This window comes from Cygnus atratus, chromosome 1, assembly GCF_013377495.2.
Source record: "Cygnus atratus isolate AKBS03 ecotype Queensland, Australia chromosome 1, CAtr_DNAZoo_HiC_assembly, whole genome shotgun sequence".
Taxonomy (NCBI): Eukaryota; Metazoa; Chordata; class Aves; order Anseriformes; family Anatidae; genus Cygnus; species Cygnus atratus.
In genome coordinates this window covers 191,894,807-191,908,331 of record NC_066362.1, presented here as the reverse complement: position 1 = coordinate 191,908,331, position 13,525 = coordinate 191,894,807, and the positions used below count along the sequence as shown (strand labels likewise).

Below are 13,525 nucleotides of genomic sequence, written 5' to 3'. Positions count from 1 at the left end.
GTGCTGAAGGGACAGCGGCCGCCCCGTCCCGCCCCGTCCCGCCCCGTCCCGCCCCGGGCGGCCGCAGGGAGCCCCCCGGGAGCGGGGCGGGGGGGAAGCGGCCGGCTCGGGGCTCCCGTCCGTCCGTCCGTCCGTCCTGCCGCCGGCCCCCGCCCCGCCCGGGCCGCCCGGGCCCCGCTCGTCCCCCCCGCCGCCGCGCCCATGCCGGGCGTTGGGGCGATCGGAGCGCGGTGCGGGCACCGGTACCGCCACCGGCCCCGGCCCCGGCCGCGGAAGAGCCCCCGAGAGAGCCCCGAGGAGGAGCCGGGCCAGGCCGGGGCCGCCATGGACGCGGCGATTTGGATCTACCAGTTCCGGCTGATCGTGCTGGGGGACTCCACCGTGGGCAAGTCGTGCCTCCTGCACCGCTTCACCGAGGGGCGCTTCCCCGGGCCGCTGCACTCCGACCCCACCGTGGGGGTGGACTTCTTCTCCCGCCTGGTGGAGATCGAGCCCGGCAAGAGGGTCAAGCTGCAGCTCTGGGACACGGCCGGGCAGGAGCGGTTCAGGTAAGGGGACCCGGGGCGCTGCCCGAGCCCCCCTCCCCGAGCCGCCTCCACCCGGCTCCCCGGCAGCCCCCTCCAGCCCCGCTGCCCTTCCCCGCCCAGCCTTCGCCCGAGCTAACAAGTGGCCTTGCCCTGTGCCTCCTTCCTTCCCTCCTCACTGCCCTGGAGTCCTGAACCTGGGGTGGCGAACCCGCATCTCCTCCTCCTTGGCGGCCGGAGGGCCCCGCATCCCTCTCCAGTTCTGACTTTGTCATCGTCGCCCGGCCTCCCCTGCAGCGCTCCCCGCTCCCAGCTGGGCAGATCAGGCCACCTCCCTGCCCTCCATCCTTGCAGCACCAGAGCAGCCCTGGCACCATCACAGCCACGGGCGGTCACCCACTGGGGTTTTACAGTTGCCTTCTGCACCTGCTCCAATATTCACTAGTACTCCCGTCAGTGAGCGCGTAGCTCAGCTAGCTCAAATGCTGCTCCGAGTGCTCAGTCCTCTCCTTTCCTCTCTCTGTCACAAACAGTTTGCGTACAGTGTTGGTTTGGACCCAGGGTTCAGTAGGTGTGAGCTCAGGTGGGATGCTAACGCGCAGCCCATCTGCCTGTTGTGCTCTGTGCTGCTTCACCCACGCGCTTGTTACTGGGTCCAGCAGTAGGGTTGCAATGGGTCTCCTCACTGGCGACAGCAGAACCCGTTCTGCTCCCTGGCTTCCTCTGCAACAGTTGTGCAGATCCTGGCACTCAGCTGAAGAGGTGGGGTTTCAGCATCTTACCAGGGAAGGTGAACCCTCGTTCAATAACAAGCACTACAGTGAAACAACAAAAAAAAACTTTCCAGGGCATGCATGAGTCACAGGCTTATGTATATTTTCGCAGGCAGGCCTCTGAAGGGTTAGGAAAGAAATTACCAGTGATAATGGCAAGCTCTTAACATTTTTCATCCTCCTTGTGCTTTCCAGCAAAGAAGGAGAAATCCTTGTAAACAAGTGACTAAGGAGGTATAATCTCTTTATTTTGAATTTGCTGACGAATAGCCAGGATGGCCAATGACAAGGCACTTGACTGAAAGGAATGCAAATACAGAGTTTTGCATACATCTTAACTCAAATGATAGCCATCGTTTACAAGGGAATGCTCAGGGGATATTCAGTGATGAGTCATGCATTCAGCTGCTTTAAAATTTACCAGTAGTATACATCTGTGTTTTTGCCAATGCCCAGCAGATACAAACTGGAGGAAGTAGTTTTAAACATCTGTGGTTGTTTTTCTGCTAGAAGTTTCTTGTCAGTTGGTGTACCAAATATCACAGCATTTATTGCATAGTCTGTTTTGCATGTGCTCAAGTAAATTGTAAATATTTTACTAAATTATACACCACAGGTTAAAAACTTGCATGTTCTGTTCTCTGCTATTGGAGAAGACTACAGATCACAAGCAAGGATAGTCTTGGGGAAGAACTAATTATTCCGAGAAATAATCCAATTTTGTGGAATGCCAAGCAGTTTGCAGTTAAGATTCCCAGTTGTGCTCTAATTCACTTGCATTGGTACTTCAGAGGAGGTAAAACCTGGTTTAAAAGCTCCTTGGAGAGTTGCCCGTGTGCAGGACAAAACACTGGCTGTATAATAACCCCCTTCTTTTGGTCCCAGCTATTAGGGACATTCCCTGGGGACAGGTGCGACCCACCTGCCATCACACCATCTTGAAAGAGAGCACTTATTTTCTTGGAGAAATTGTTTACTTGTGCCTAGTTCATTGATGCCTCTGTATTTGAACTGGGTTTCTTGCATGTTCTTAGAACTCATCCTTAACATGCATCGTTTGCGTTACTGCTCAAAGGAAAAGTAATTTTTAACGCTTCCACAAGCAAGCTGCAAGCACAGTTTACTTGTTATGAGCTCAGCCAGTGCAGTTACTTACTAAATTTGTAGGGACACCAGTGGGGCACCACTAAGCAGGATCTCCCATGGTGCTAGCTCCCATACAGACAACATAATCGTCAGTGCGTCGAGTGGTTTACTAGAAAAAGAACCTACAGACCTGCTTAGTGTAGACTCAGGTCCATAACACAGACTAAGGTAAAGGAGGGATTCCCCCTTCCTTTTTAACTTGGGGTTAGTTGTCATTTAGAGCAGTCTGCTGCTCTGGCTATTTGTTTCACATGGTCTACTTTGCTGCGATTCGTTTGCTTTAATTTTCCTGTATTTAAATCCAACAAAATGAATTTTAATCGTGGAACTTCCAAGGCTATGAAGCAATGCTGCTAAGACTGAGAATTTATTTCAAGAAGTTAGGCACATAATATTATGGGAGTGCCTGAGTTATACTAACCCCGTTAATATAGCAGACTATGATATTAACTAGGTACATTCTGCTTCCAATACGTCTTGAAAATAAAACACTACCCTTACTCTTCTTTTTGAGTAAGCAATATGTATTTTCAAAATTACCATCATTATAATGTAGTCTTTAGTCCTAGTGTAAAAATAACTCTTCAAAATTAGGTAAAGCTTTTAGTGAAAGTTTGGTTCATCTGGTAAGCATCAGTAAGATCATAATGAGAAAGAAACACTGTGACTGATTTAAAGTCATCCTAAAGCCATGGTCTGATGTGATTAATACATCTTCTAATTCATTTTCAAAAACAGTTGTTCAGTAGCCATCATCTTACCAAGGCTTACCTTGGGCGTATTAATTAGGGTCTTATATCTTTAACCTAATATTTAGATCAGGCTAAGAAGATGACTTCTTTTTGAGACTGTACTTTCCCCTGCCATTATGCTACCTTGATCAGAATAAATGAGTGGAACGAACACGTACTCTATGTGGGAAGTTATCATTTCAAAAAGAATTTACAATCTGCATTTAACAACTGCTCCCTATTAAAACTAAAGACTTTAAAGTTATCCTTTGGAAAAAAAAATCTAACATATCATTACTGTACAACATAACATATGCCTTCTTGAAGAGTAGTGTCACCTCCAGCAGTTCCAAATGTAGAACAATCTGGAGGAACCTTACAGCATTCAATATCAAGGTGTTGTGGTTCCCTTTCTGTCCTTGTTGTAGTCTTACCTTTTTATCAGGTTCTGATCAGGAGAAAACTGATTTTCTCCAGTCCTTTATCCCTTTATTTACCCTGCATTTACCTTTAATTTATTAGAAATGCCAAGCATTTTACAAAATGAGCAAAAATATTATTCATACAAGTATTTTTGCTGAAAATCAGGAATAAGGATAGTCTAGAGGATGCTGGGACAGTCCATATTTAGCAGCAGCGTAGTTAAGGAGCTTTGTAACTTAAATTTTGTTTATATGGAGTGGGGGAGAAAATAAGAATTACCTTTTCAATAACGCTTACATCAATTTTTGTAACTTCCAGACAAAGATGGTATAATATGTTACATATTTAGTGTGGGCTGGCCAGAGGCAGTAGCATACCCATCGTCAATGGCCAGTGTGCCATGCACACTCCAGTCTGCACTCTGAGGAGCTGTACAGCCACGAGACTCCCAGGCAGAAGGGGTTGCACTCACCTCTATAGGTAGGAGGGTTGTTTCCCTTTCTTCAGTGCTGCTTCCTTAGTGCTTTTTCCTTCCTTTAATGCCTGCTTCCTGTGGAAGCAGGCAAAGTCCCTCCTGAAACATTATCAGCTTGCACCTCCAACAAAGGCACACTCAAAGGCATTGGTTAGGACATTTCCATTAACTATTGCTTTGAGAAGGGTTCAGAGACTCCTGTGAAAGAGAAGTGGAGAGAGGAGGCAGCGAAGAAGTATCAGGCACAAAGGAACAGAAGAAAACAAAGTTTTGTAGGCAGAAAGGTAAGACACGTGAAAGATAGGTGCGGGGATGGATCGGAGAGTTCAGTTCCCTTTCATTCAAAGTCACAGGCAGATTTGCCAGATTCTAAATCCAAAATAAGTTGTGCTTCCCACTTTGAACACGTTGTCTGAAGGCTCTTCAGGAAAGCAGACAGCAGGCTTCATTGCCTACCATCTCCCTCATTTTAGAATGGGGGAAGAATGAGAGAAGCCTTTAGAAGAAAGGCTGGTCTTTGGCCATTATCTTCTCATCCTGATCCCACCCTGTCTTTAGCTTAAGGCTTTCCCACTGCTAAAGGAAATACTCTCCCTCCTTCCCCACAGAAAATGAATCATGGTGCTTCAAGTAACGCATTCCCTTCCATAATGGTAGTTTTATGACAATTAATTAGCTGAACCAAAATTAGCTGTCTACATGGGAAGACATTTCAGGAATTTAGGATCTACGTGGGGATAACTGGAGCAATCGGAATCTGAACATCCTTTATGCATAAGCTGGACAATATTAAACTTTACCTGCCATCCGTTCGTCATCCTGACCCTAAGGTTTTCTTCTTTTCTTCAAAAAGAGACAATAAAGGAGTTAAAAACATTTTGCTTTTGGAGTCAGATGCTGCAGCACTTACCAAAGTGTGTGTAATCATGTCAGTGATTGTCAAAGAGTCCAAGGAGGGCTGGTCTGGTTTTGTCTAAGGTCTGTACTCAGATATCTTGTCTTTGATAGAGTCTTTGAATTCTCCGGAGTACTCTGCTAGCCTGTACTTTCAATTTGAGGGATTTCCTGAGACTGATGTGGTTTATCTATTTACTAAACCTCAATCAGTCTCTTGTTCGATACTTGTTCGGTCTGCTGTGGAACACAGACAACCTCTTTGCATTCATAATGTCTTTCCCAAGGAGATCCACAAGTCTACCAGCTGTTGCCTGGAGAGCCATTTTTTTCAGTTTGTTTCTTCTGAAGCTGGCTCCTAGCTATATTTGGCAGCTTGTACTTGAAGGGCTTTTGTACTTGAAGAGGTTAACTGTGAATCTTTATCTGCTCTGCCTGTGATGCTCATGGTTTTGTAGACCTCTGTCATATTTGCACCAAGTTGTCTCTTTTCGAGGCTACCGTGTCCTCGCCAGCTCGGGATTGCTTGCTTCGTTAAGATGGTGTTTATGCTGTAGAAGAGCAATGTCTTGTGTTGAAGGCTTTTTCCTTTCAGTTGTATCAACTAACGTCTGCTGAGAAACACCACTTTAAAAGCTATTAGAAGATCTAGGGCTAGATATCACTTAGTTGCCTGGTTGCTGGAGCGAGATCCAGAGCCGTGTATTAGGAAGGTTCCTTGCACAATGCCTGAAGCATCGAACTGATCACACCCTCCAAGTGGGACATGCCCCAGGGACAACAAAGGGGAAGTGATGGGGGTGGGAAAGGGATCAAAACCAACCCTGCTTTGAGGGGCTTCTGCCACGTGAAGTTCACAGCCTGGAATCACCTCCTGAGAGCAAAGGAAGAGGATAAAGAATGCTCTCCCTGTTTGTGAAGTACAGGTGCCTATACCTACAGCTCCTATAAAACACAGCTCTTAGGGTTCTGAGCACATCAACAGTCTGTGCAACCTTTTGCTTTACCAGGGGCCTGGCTGCTTGGCGTGTGGCCAGTTCTTGCTGTTTCTTTACAGTAACGACACAAAACATTCATGCAGGAAGCAGGAAAAGTGTGCTTAGACACATCTTTCCTAATCTCGTAGTGCATCTTACCAGGAAGGCCATTCAGGAGTCTGGATCGGTGTTTCTCGTTCCTAATGGTGGCACTGCACAGAGAGGAGTACAGAATTTTTGAGCCAGAAGTAGGAGTACAACTCTGCAGACTAGTGATTAAGGGCTTTGCTGTGAACGGCAGCACTGTAGAGTCTGATCAGTGTTGTAAGTCCTTTGTGGATTTTACATTACACGGCTATGGGATGAAATATCTCAGTGTTCCTGAGTTCAGAACTGAAGAACTGCACCTTGAAGAATCCACTGCTCTCTGGCCCTGTGAACTTGTCTCTCCTGCACAGATCCAAGAAAAGAGAAGAGATTATTCCTCCCTCCCTCCACTCACCTGCTGCTTTTGCTTAGATGAGCCCAGCACCTCCTCTTCCCCTGTGGGGGCTATGGCCAGTGGCTCCCAGGCTTTCCGGATGACTCTCAGCCCTCCTTATCTCTTGCAGGCCACCAAGCACACTCATCATCAGGCTTTTCAGTGAAGACGTACACAGTATATTGACGTAGTCTGTAACGTCTCTAAAGGTGGAAGTGCTCTGAGCAGAACGCTTAGGGTGGCCTCTGTAGCGTGGGCCCTGTGAACATGGCCCTGTGTGTTGTGAAGCGGGGCGCTAGGAAGCTCTGTGAGAGGTAGGTACCTTCACTGAAAGAAAGCTCACCTACATTTCATGGGGAGTTGGAACCCATCTGAAGGTTTTTGGTGTGTTCCTGGGGAGCTGTTCCTGGGACACTTGGGTTGGTTTCCAGCTGTGACAGGAGCTGAGGGAAGGCAGGCGCTGCCCCATGAGCTGCTCCCAGCCCGCACAGAGGCAGAGCACGCAGGCCCCGCAGAGCTTGTCTGGGCACCATGGTTAGATACAGAATCATAGAATCACAGAATCATTAAGGCTGGAAAAGACCTCCAAGATCATCTGGTCCAACCATCCCCCTACCACCAATGTCACCCACTAAACCATGTTCCTAAGCACCACGTCCAACCTTTCCTTGAACGCCCCCAGGGACGGTGACTCCACCACCTCCCTGGGCAACCCGTCCCAATGCCTGACTGCTCTTCCTGAGAAGAAATGTCTCCTCATTTCCAACCTAAATCTCCCCTGGCGCAACTTGAGGCCATTCCCTCTACTCCTATCACTAGTTGTCTGTGAGAAGAGACCGACCACCAGCTCCCCACAGCTTCCTTTCCATGCAGCTGAGTGGAGCACAGCTTGAGATGTTGGTCTTTTAGCTCTGCCTAAGCCTTGCTAAAGGCACCTAAAAGTACTATAATCTTTAGCCACAACATTAATGAGGCAAAATTTGCTCTTGCACTTATTTTCACAGGGTGAGAGAAAAAAAAACCAGACTTACCAGACCATGAAATACACCCACTTTACACAGTTCATTTTGCAAATAACTCTGACATACACTGAAAATACATTTGTCTATACTTATTCTACTCTAATTGTCATATTTAAGTCAAATATTTTGCATCTGTGGGATGTTTCAGATACTGTTGAACAACCTGCTATGTTCATGTGCCCAGACGTTTTTCCCAGTTTTTGCGATGTGCAGCCCAAAGTTACAGATGCTTTTTAATCATCTTTGTTACAGGCAACATATACAGAAAATTAAATATAATGGCCTAGATCACCAGCTAGTGCCAGTTGGCGTAGCTCTGCGGAACTAGAGTTACAGCCAACGAGGGTACAGAATTCCAAGTGTAAGCACACAGTAAGACAATAAATACTGTTCTTCAGTACTCCACTTCACAGACACGATACAACATTATTCTACATAAAAATGCTAAGTAAATCATGCAGTGCCTTTTCAGTACTAACCTTTTTTTTCAGCTGCTAATATATTGCTTTGGCATAACTGTTTTCAGGACAGGTTCTTTTTCTTGAAAATCGGTTGTATTAGCTATCACTTTTCGAAACCAAATCCCATTTTTGTCACATACTTCAGCTCTGTCTGGAACAACCTGAATTATTTTGATGTACTCATCTGTGTTTGCAACTGCTTTACTGAAAACAAAATGAAACAAAAAAACACTTAAGAAAACCTGAAGCAGATTTATTTAGTACTTCACAAAATACAACCTTTATTTATGGTCATTTTTCATACCCAGACTATGTGAATAAGTTGAGGGTGAGACCCTATTGTCTTCAGATTCAAACTGCTCAGAGACATACTCCATGGAGCACTGGAAACATAGAAAAGATCTTTCTAAAACATTAAGACAAACGAACCCTCCCTGTTATCTAAATAAAACCCTTTCAAATGCAGTTTGCCGTGACTAAATTAATTTAGTTATGCCAAGAAATCTAAGCCTTATCTAACTGCACTTACCTATCTGTAATATGACTACTGCTCCTAATTATACCTCGGTGTTCAAATTGTTAGAAAACACTATATGAAAAGTGATTAAGTGAAAATCAGAGGGAGCTCCTTTTATGGAAAGATGCAGCTGTGTACCGTTCATCCTGATTCAAATGTTTTGAAGCTCCATTCTCTCAATAATCTTAAGATAAAATATAGTTAATTCCTGTTAATATAGATTTTGTGTCTCATTTCAGTTGGAGAATACTTACATATACACACTTGCTCTATGTTTACGCTACTAATGTAGTGCTTATATCCACTCCTAGGTAGGCCATCATTCCATTTAAAATGTCTCTTCTTGCCTTCTCCATCCTCCCCTATTGCACATGATTACAGATGTAAAATCATTTTTTAGTCCCTATATCTTACTCTACATTCTAATTAACTTTTTTTTTTTTTTTTAATTATTCTTCTTCCAGAGCATATTAAAAATCTTTCTGGAGGAAGGGTCTCCTTCTTCCAAAATTACTTCCAGTGAATGGTCTGGAACACACAGGGCTGAAAAGCACAAAATATGTCACCACTTCTGGAAGTCTCATACCAAAAAATAGTAAATGCAATTAATAAAGAGCTTTTGAACCTCCATATGAATGATATGCTGGAAATAGAAATGTTCTTTGTCAGTGCTGTAACAAGTGTGTGTTGGCCCAGCTCAGTACAGTGTTGTTGAGGGAGTTTCCTTCCTTAGTCTGTTGACCTCTACAAGCACAAATAACCTGTGATTATCTGTACAATTTTTGCTATCAAACCATTTGTCTATAAGGAATACAAAAGGATACAGGTTACCTGTTTCATTTGAAAATGACTGATTAGAACAAAGTGAAGTGAATATTCTTATAAAACTGAAGAACTCAGACTTTCAACACTAACAAATACTGTCAAAATATATATATAAATATTGTCCTGTGAACATGTGCAACAGTTTGCTAATAAAGAGTACTTTGCAGAAAAATTCAGCATTCAAAATTGGCACTAGAAATGTTGACTTAAGAACATTTAGAGTATGACTTTTGAAGTAGGAAAAAATTAAAACCTTTTTTGTGGAAAAGGTAAATTAATAAATTCCAGTTAATTTCAAAAAAGCATGGTAAGTTCATAAAACTTATAGTGGGTAAAAAAGGAACATAGTCACATGGAAAAGTATCCTGTTTACAAATAAAGTGAAAATATATTTTAATTTTCCTTTTTTGTGTTTTTCTTCACAGATCAATAACACGATCTTATTATCGCAATTCTGTCGGTGGCTTGCTAGTGTTTGACATCACAAATCGACGATCTTTTGAACATGTGAAAGACTGGCTAGAAGAAGCAAAAATGCATGTACAGCCCTTTCAGATTGTTTTCCTGTTAGTAGGACATAAATGTGACTTAGTATCACAGCGTGAGGTTACAAGGGAAGAAGCTGAAAAACTGTCATCTGCCTGTGGTATGAAATACATAGAAACCTCAGCAAAAGATGCCACAAATGTTGAAGAGTCCTTTACAATTCTTACGCGAGACATCTATGAACTTGTAAAAAAAGGAGAAATCACAATACAAGATGGATGGGAAGGTGTTAAGAGTGGCTTTGTTCCAAATGTTGTACATTCATCAGAGGAAGCCGTAAAGCCCAGAAGACAGTGCATCTGCTGAATTTGTGGCATGCCAAAGAGCACATCAGGTGTTCAGAAGATGACTCCAACCTAAATAACAGAATAATAATTCTGAAACAATATTAGATCATGACATAGCTGAATCGTAGGATAATAACTTGGTTTTGTATTCTTCTGTCTAATTCATAACTTCATAAAACTTTAAGTGCTTTTGTTTTTATTTTATTTTGTTTTACAGAGTACAATATCTTCGTGTGGTCTTCAGGAAAAGAAATTATATATTGCTAAAGGAAAAATTAATCCTATAGCAAGACATTGTGAAAGCGCAATAATCACCGTGACAACATCCTCTCCTGGGCTATGTATTTTGAATACAGTTTAAAATCAAGCCCTGCTAGGTGAGGATGAGATGAGCTTATTACTTTTGTTCATCCTGCCTTAGTTTTGGACAAGAAAATATCATACCTTATACATTTTTTATGTGATTCTTTACTCAAGTGCAGCATTGCTCATCAACGTTGAAGTTTAGTAAACTGTAGAATTTCATAATAAAGATAATTCTAAATAAAGCAAGCTGAAAGATTGCTCCAATAGCAAACACTTTTGATATGACTATGAATACAAGCCTTACTAAAGAAAAAGAATGTTTTAGAAAAGATGATTTATTTGTATATGAAAATGGGTAATAGAAGCAATGAAATTTAGCAATGAAATTTACTATTAAATATTTTCTGAATTGCCAGTGAAACTAAATGTAACATCACATATGATCCAACTATTTTGACTTGTATACAAAATAGATTTCCCAACTGACTGAGTTGCATTTTGGAGGCCAGATCCTCAGCTGGGTAGTTATCATAGCCACACTGATGCCTAAAGAATTGCATTAATTTACACAAACAATTTCCATATCAGCTTTAAAAAAAAAAATTATCTACTTCTAACTAGATGTAAAAAGGAACTTAAAAGTGCTGTAACCCATGGGGACCCAGAACTTGCATTTGAAGAGAATAAGGATTGGTTTAATCTCAGCCAACAAATGTTAATTGGTTGCCTAAAAAATAAAGGTTTTAAAACCAAAACTGTCACAAATAGAGTGTTTGGAGAGAAAAGAATTTCTAAAATAATTCTTGGCTACAGGCAGCAAAGTTGGAGAAGCCTTTTCTAAGAAAGCAACACACAATAGCTTTTAATAACAATAATAATAGGAGAAATCTGTGATCATGTAGCATTTTACTGAGCTTGAGGTCATCCTACTGCTACTACTCTGAATATAACACACACTAGCTTTACGCAAACTGTGCCCTATATGTTTAGCACTTAAATACCAAATAAGTCTGTGTCTATTTTATCTCTAGTAGTGTAACAAGATGGCTTGATCTCCAGAGTTGATAAGCATCTACAGTTTACCTGAGCATACTCATAACCTCTGAACATCAAGCCAATTACTTTCATATAAAGACATGTTATCAGGTTACAATTCTCCATTTTCATGATCAGGGAACAGGTCCATCTAATCTTAACTTTTTTCTTCAACAGTCGTGCAATTGGTTTTCCTTTAGATTACTTTTAGGTCCTTTTACAAGCCTTTTGTAAATATTCCATGGCATCAAGACAAGTTGGTTCCAGTCAATTTCTTCATTTAGGGCCACTAAAATTATTGTCTTCTGAGGGAACAGAAAGGTTATTCTTTCAAGAGTCTGAGTCTCATCTGCACTGAGGCACAGTTACCCTGTCATAGAATGATACAGAGGCCTTAATATAAACAGGAATCAGCCTTAATTCGTTAGCAATTAAAATAGTTAGCTAATTCTAGTCTCAGCATGCCACAAAGTAATTGCTGTGAGCCTGATTCTCTATTAAACTACACATTTTAGTCATTTCTACCAATTCCATTTTGATTTGAGGGCATTTTAGGCACTCTGAGTAAACATAAATGACAGCAGATGCCAAAAGCTAGTGCGGAAATCAGGTTGTGTGCATTTGACACTGATTATCATAGTAGGCCCACGTTGTGTATCTCAAAAGATCTTCTCTTAGTTGTTTAAGAGGACAGAATGGACCAATGAATAAACCGGTGGCTGGGGAGCCAACAGGCCTGAAGTCTGCCACTGGTTCACTGTGTGTTTGTGAGCAAGGCATTTAAGCTTTCTGTGCCTCACCTGTATCTCAGAAATGGAGCTGATCGTTCTTCCTGATCCTTCATTCACAAAGTCCTTTGAGACCCCATCTGACTGTATGATCTCTGGTCTGGACTCTTTTCTGTGTGTGCTATCTGTTGTAGAGCGTTTAGCGGATGCAGTATCCATGGGATGTGTATGCTGCATTCTCCTATCATACCAAAAATGATTTAAAAGATTAAGACAGCTATATAAGTACCAGGTATTGCTGTTATTATAAATCTACATTTCATTACACATTACCTTCAGGTTAAAATCTTTTATGTTAAACTTTTTTTCCTGAATACTCTGGAACCAATGAGCTTTTCATTCTGTATGAAGAAATCTGCGTGTGTGCAGCAGGGAAGGGACTGGGAGAAGAGGGGAGGGAGGGGAGGTGTGCACAGAGAAATAAAACTCATCAGAACAGAGCCTTAACGATCTCTGCTGTGAACGTTGTACCTGTAAGTGTCTGTCACATTTATTACAGTGGGAGTAGAGCTTTGAACCAGATTCAACTGTGTAAGGAACTGGTGTTGTCAATGCAACGAGAAGAGAAATTCACTGCATTTTAAAGTACTGTGCACATCGTTGTCTTATTTGTAACTCCTAAAAATGTAGATTAACGTGTACATTCAAACATTGTCTATCTTGATGATATATTAAACCAATACCGTACCTTCTCACTACATGCTTGCAGTTAATGGAAATGTCTGATAAATAGGTTACTTGCTGAAATATGTCAGTTTGCTTTCAGATGCTTTGCACTGAGTATATAAGTAACAGGTTGTAAGTAATATGCTGTGGAGCATGTTCAGGGCATTTATATTCCTTTTTTTTCCCAGGAAAGGACAAATATGATGCTTACTATTGATAATGAAGTTTCCATAAATTTGGCAACCAAATTAGTAAGTAGAAAATATTAAAAATGAAAAAACAACAACAAAAACCTGTTGCAAATTAAAGTTTGGTAAATCCCAGATAGGAAAAGGAAAAAACGGTTAAAATAGTAACCTGTTTGTATTTGGATTCACAGGTCCAGCAAATGAATGGATATGAAATACCATTTTTGAGTCCTACAGTTTTTTAACTTGCATTGCTTTAAGTTTGATAAAGAAAAAAAAAAACTTTCTCTGCTCATATAAATGTTTTACACATGAATTCTTCAGATATTTTGGCTTGCTTATAACTGGGTTTGTCCTGTGTAAGAAACAGAGCGTAGCTACGTGTCTCAGCAGTCATGTCAGGGAACCAAGGAAAAAAAATTGAGGTAACACACATCCATAACATTCATTTATGCCTTTG

General features: G+C 42.1%; 1 protein-coding gene across 1 annotated transcript; it reads left to right on the top strand.

The window, feature by feature from the left end:
* Positions 1–201: 201 nt before the first annotated feature.
* Positions 202–11,056, top strand: RAB39A (RAB39A, member RAS oncogene family). Its single transcript, XM_035542528.1, has 2 exons — positions 202–548; positions 9,675–11,056. The coding sequence occupies exons 1-2, from the start codon at positions 202–204 to the stop codon at positions 10,099–10,101; spliced, it is 774 nt and encodes a 257-aa protein (XP_035398421.1). The 3' UTR covers positions 10,102–11,056.
* Positions 11,057–13,525: the final 2,469 nt, after the last annotated feature.

Coding starts and splice junctions, on each gene's coding strand:
- RAB39A (XM_035542528.1), top strand. CDS start 202: ATGCCGGGCGTTGGGGCGATCGGAGCGCGGTGCGGGCACCGGTACCGC. Junction 549..9,674: donor GCCGGGCAGGAGCGGTTCAG/GTAAGGGGACCC, acceptor TTTTCTTCACAG/ATCAATAACACGATCTTATT.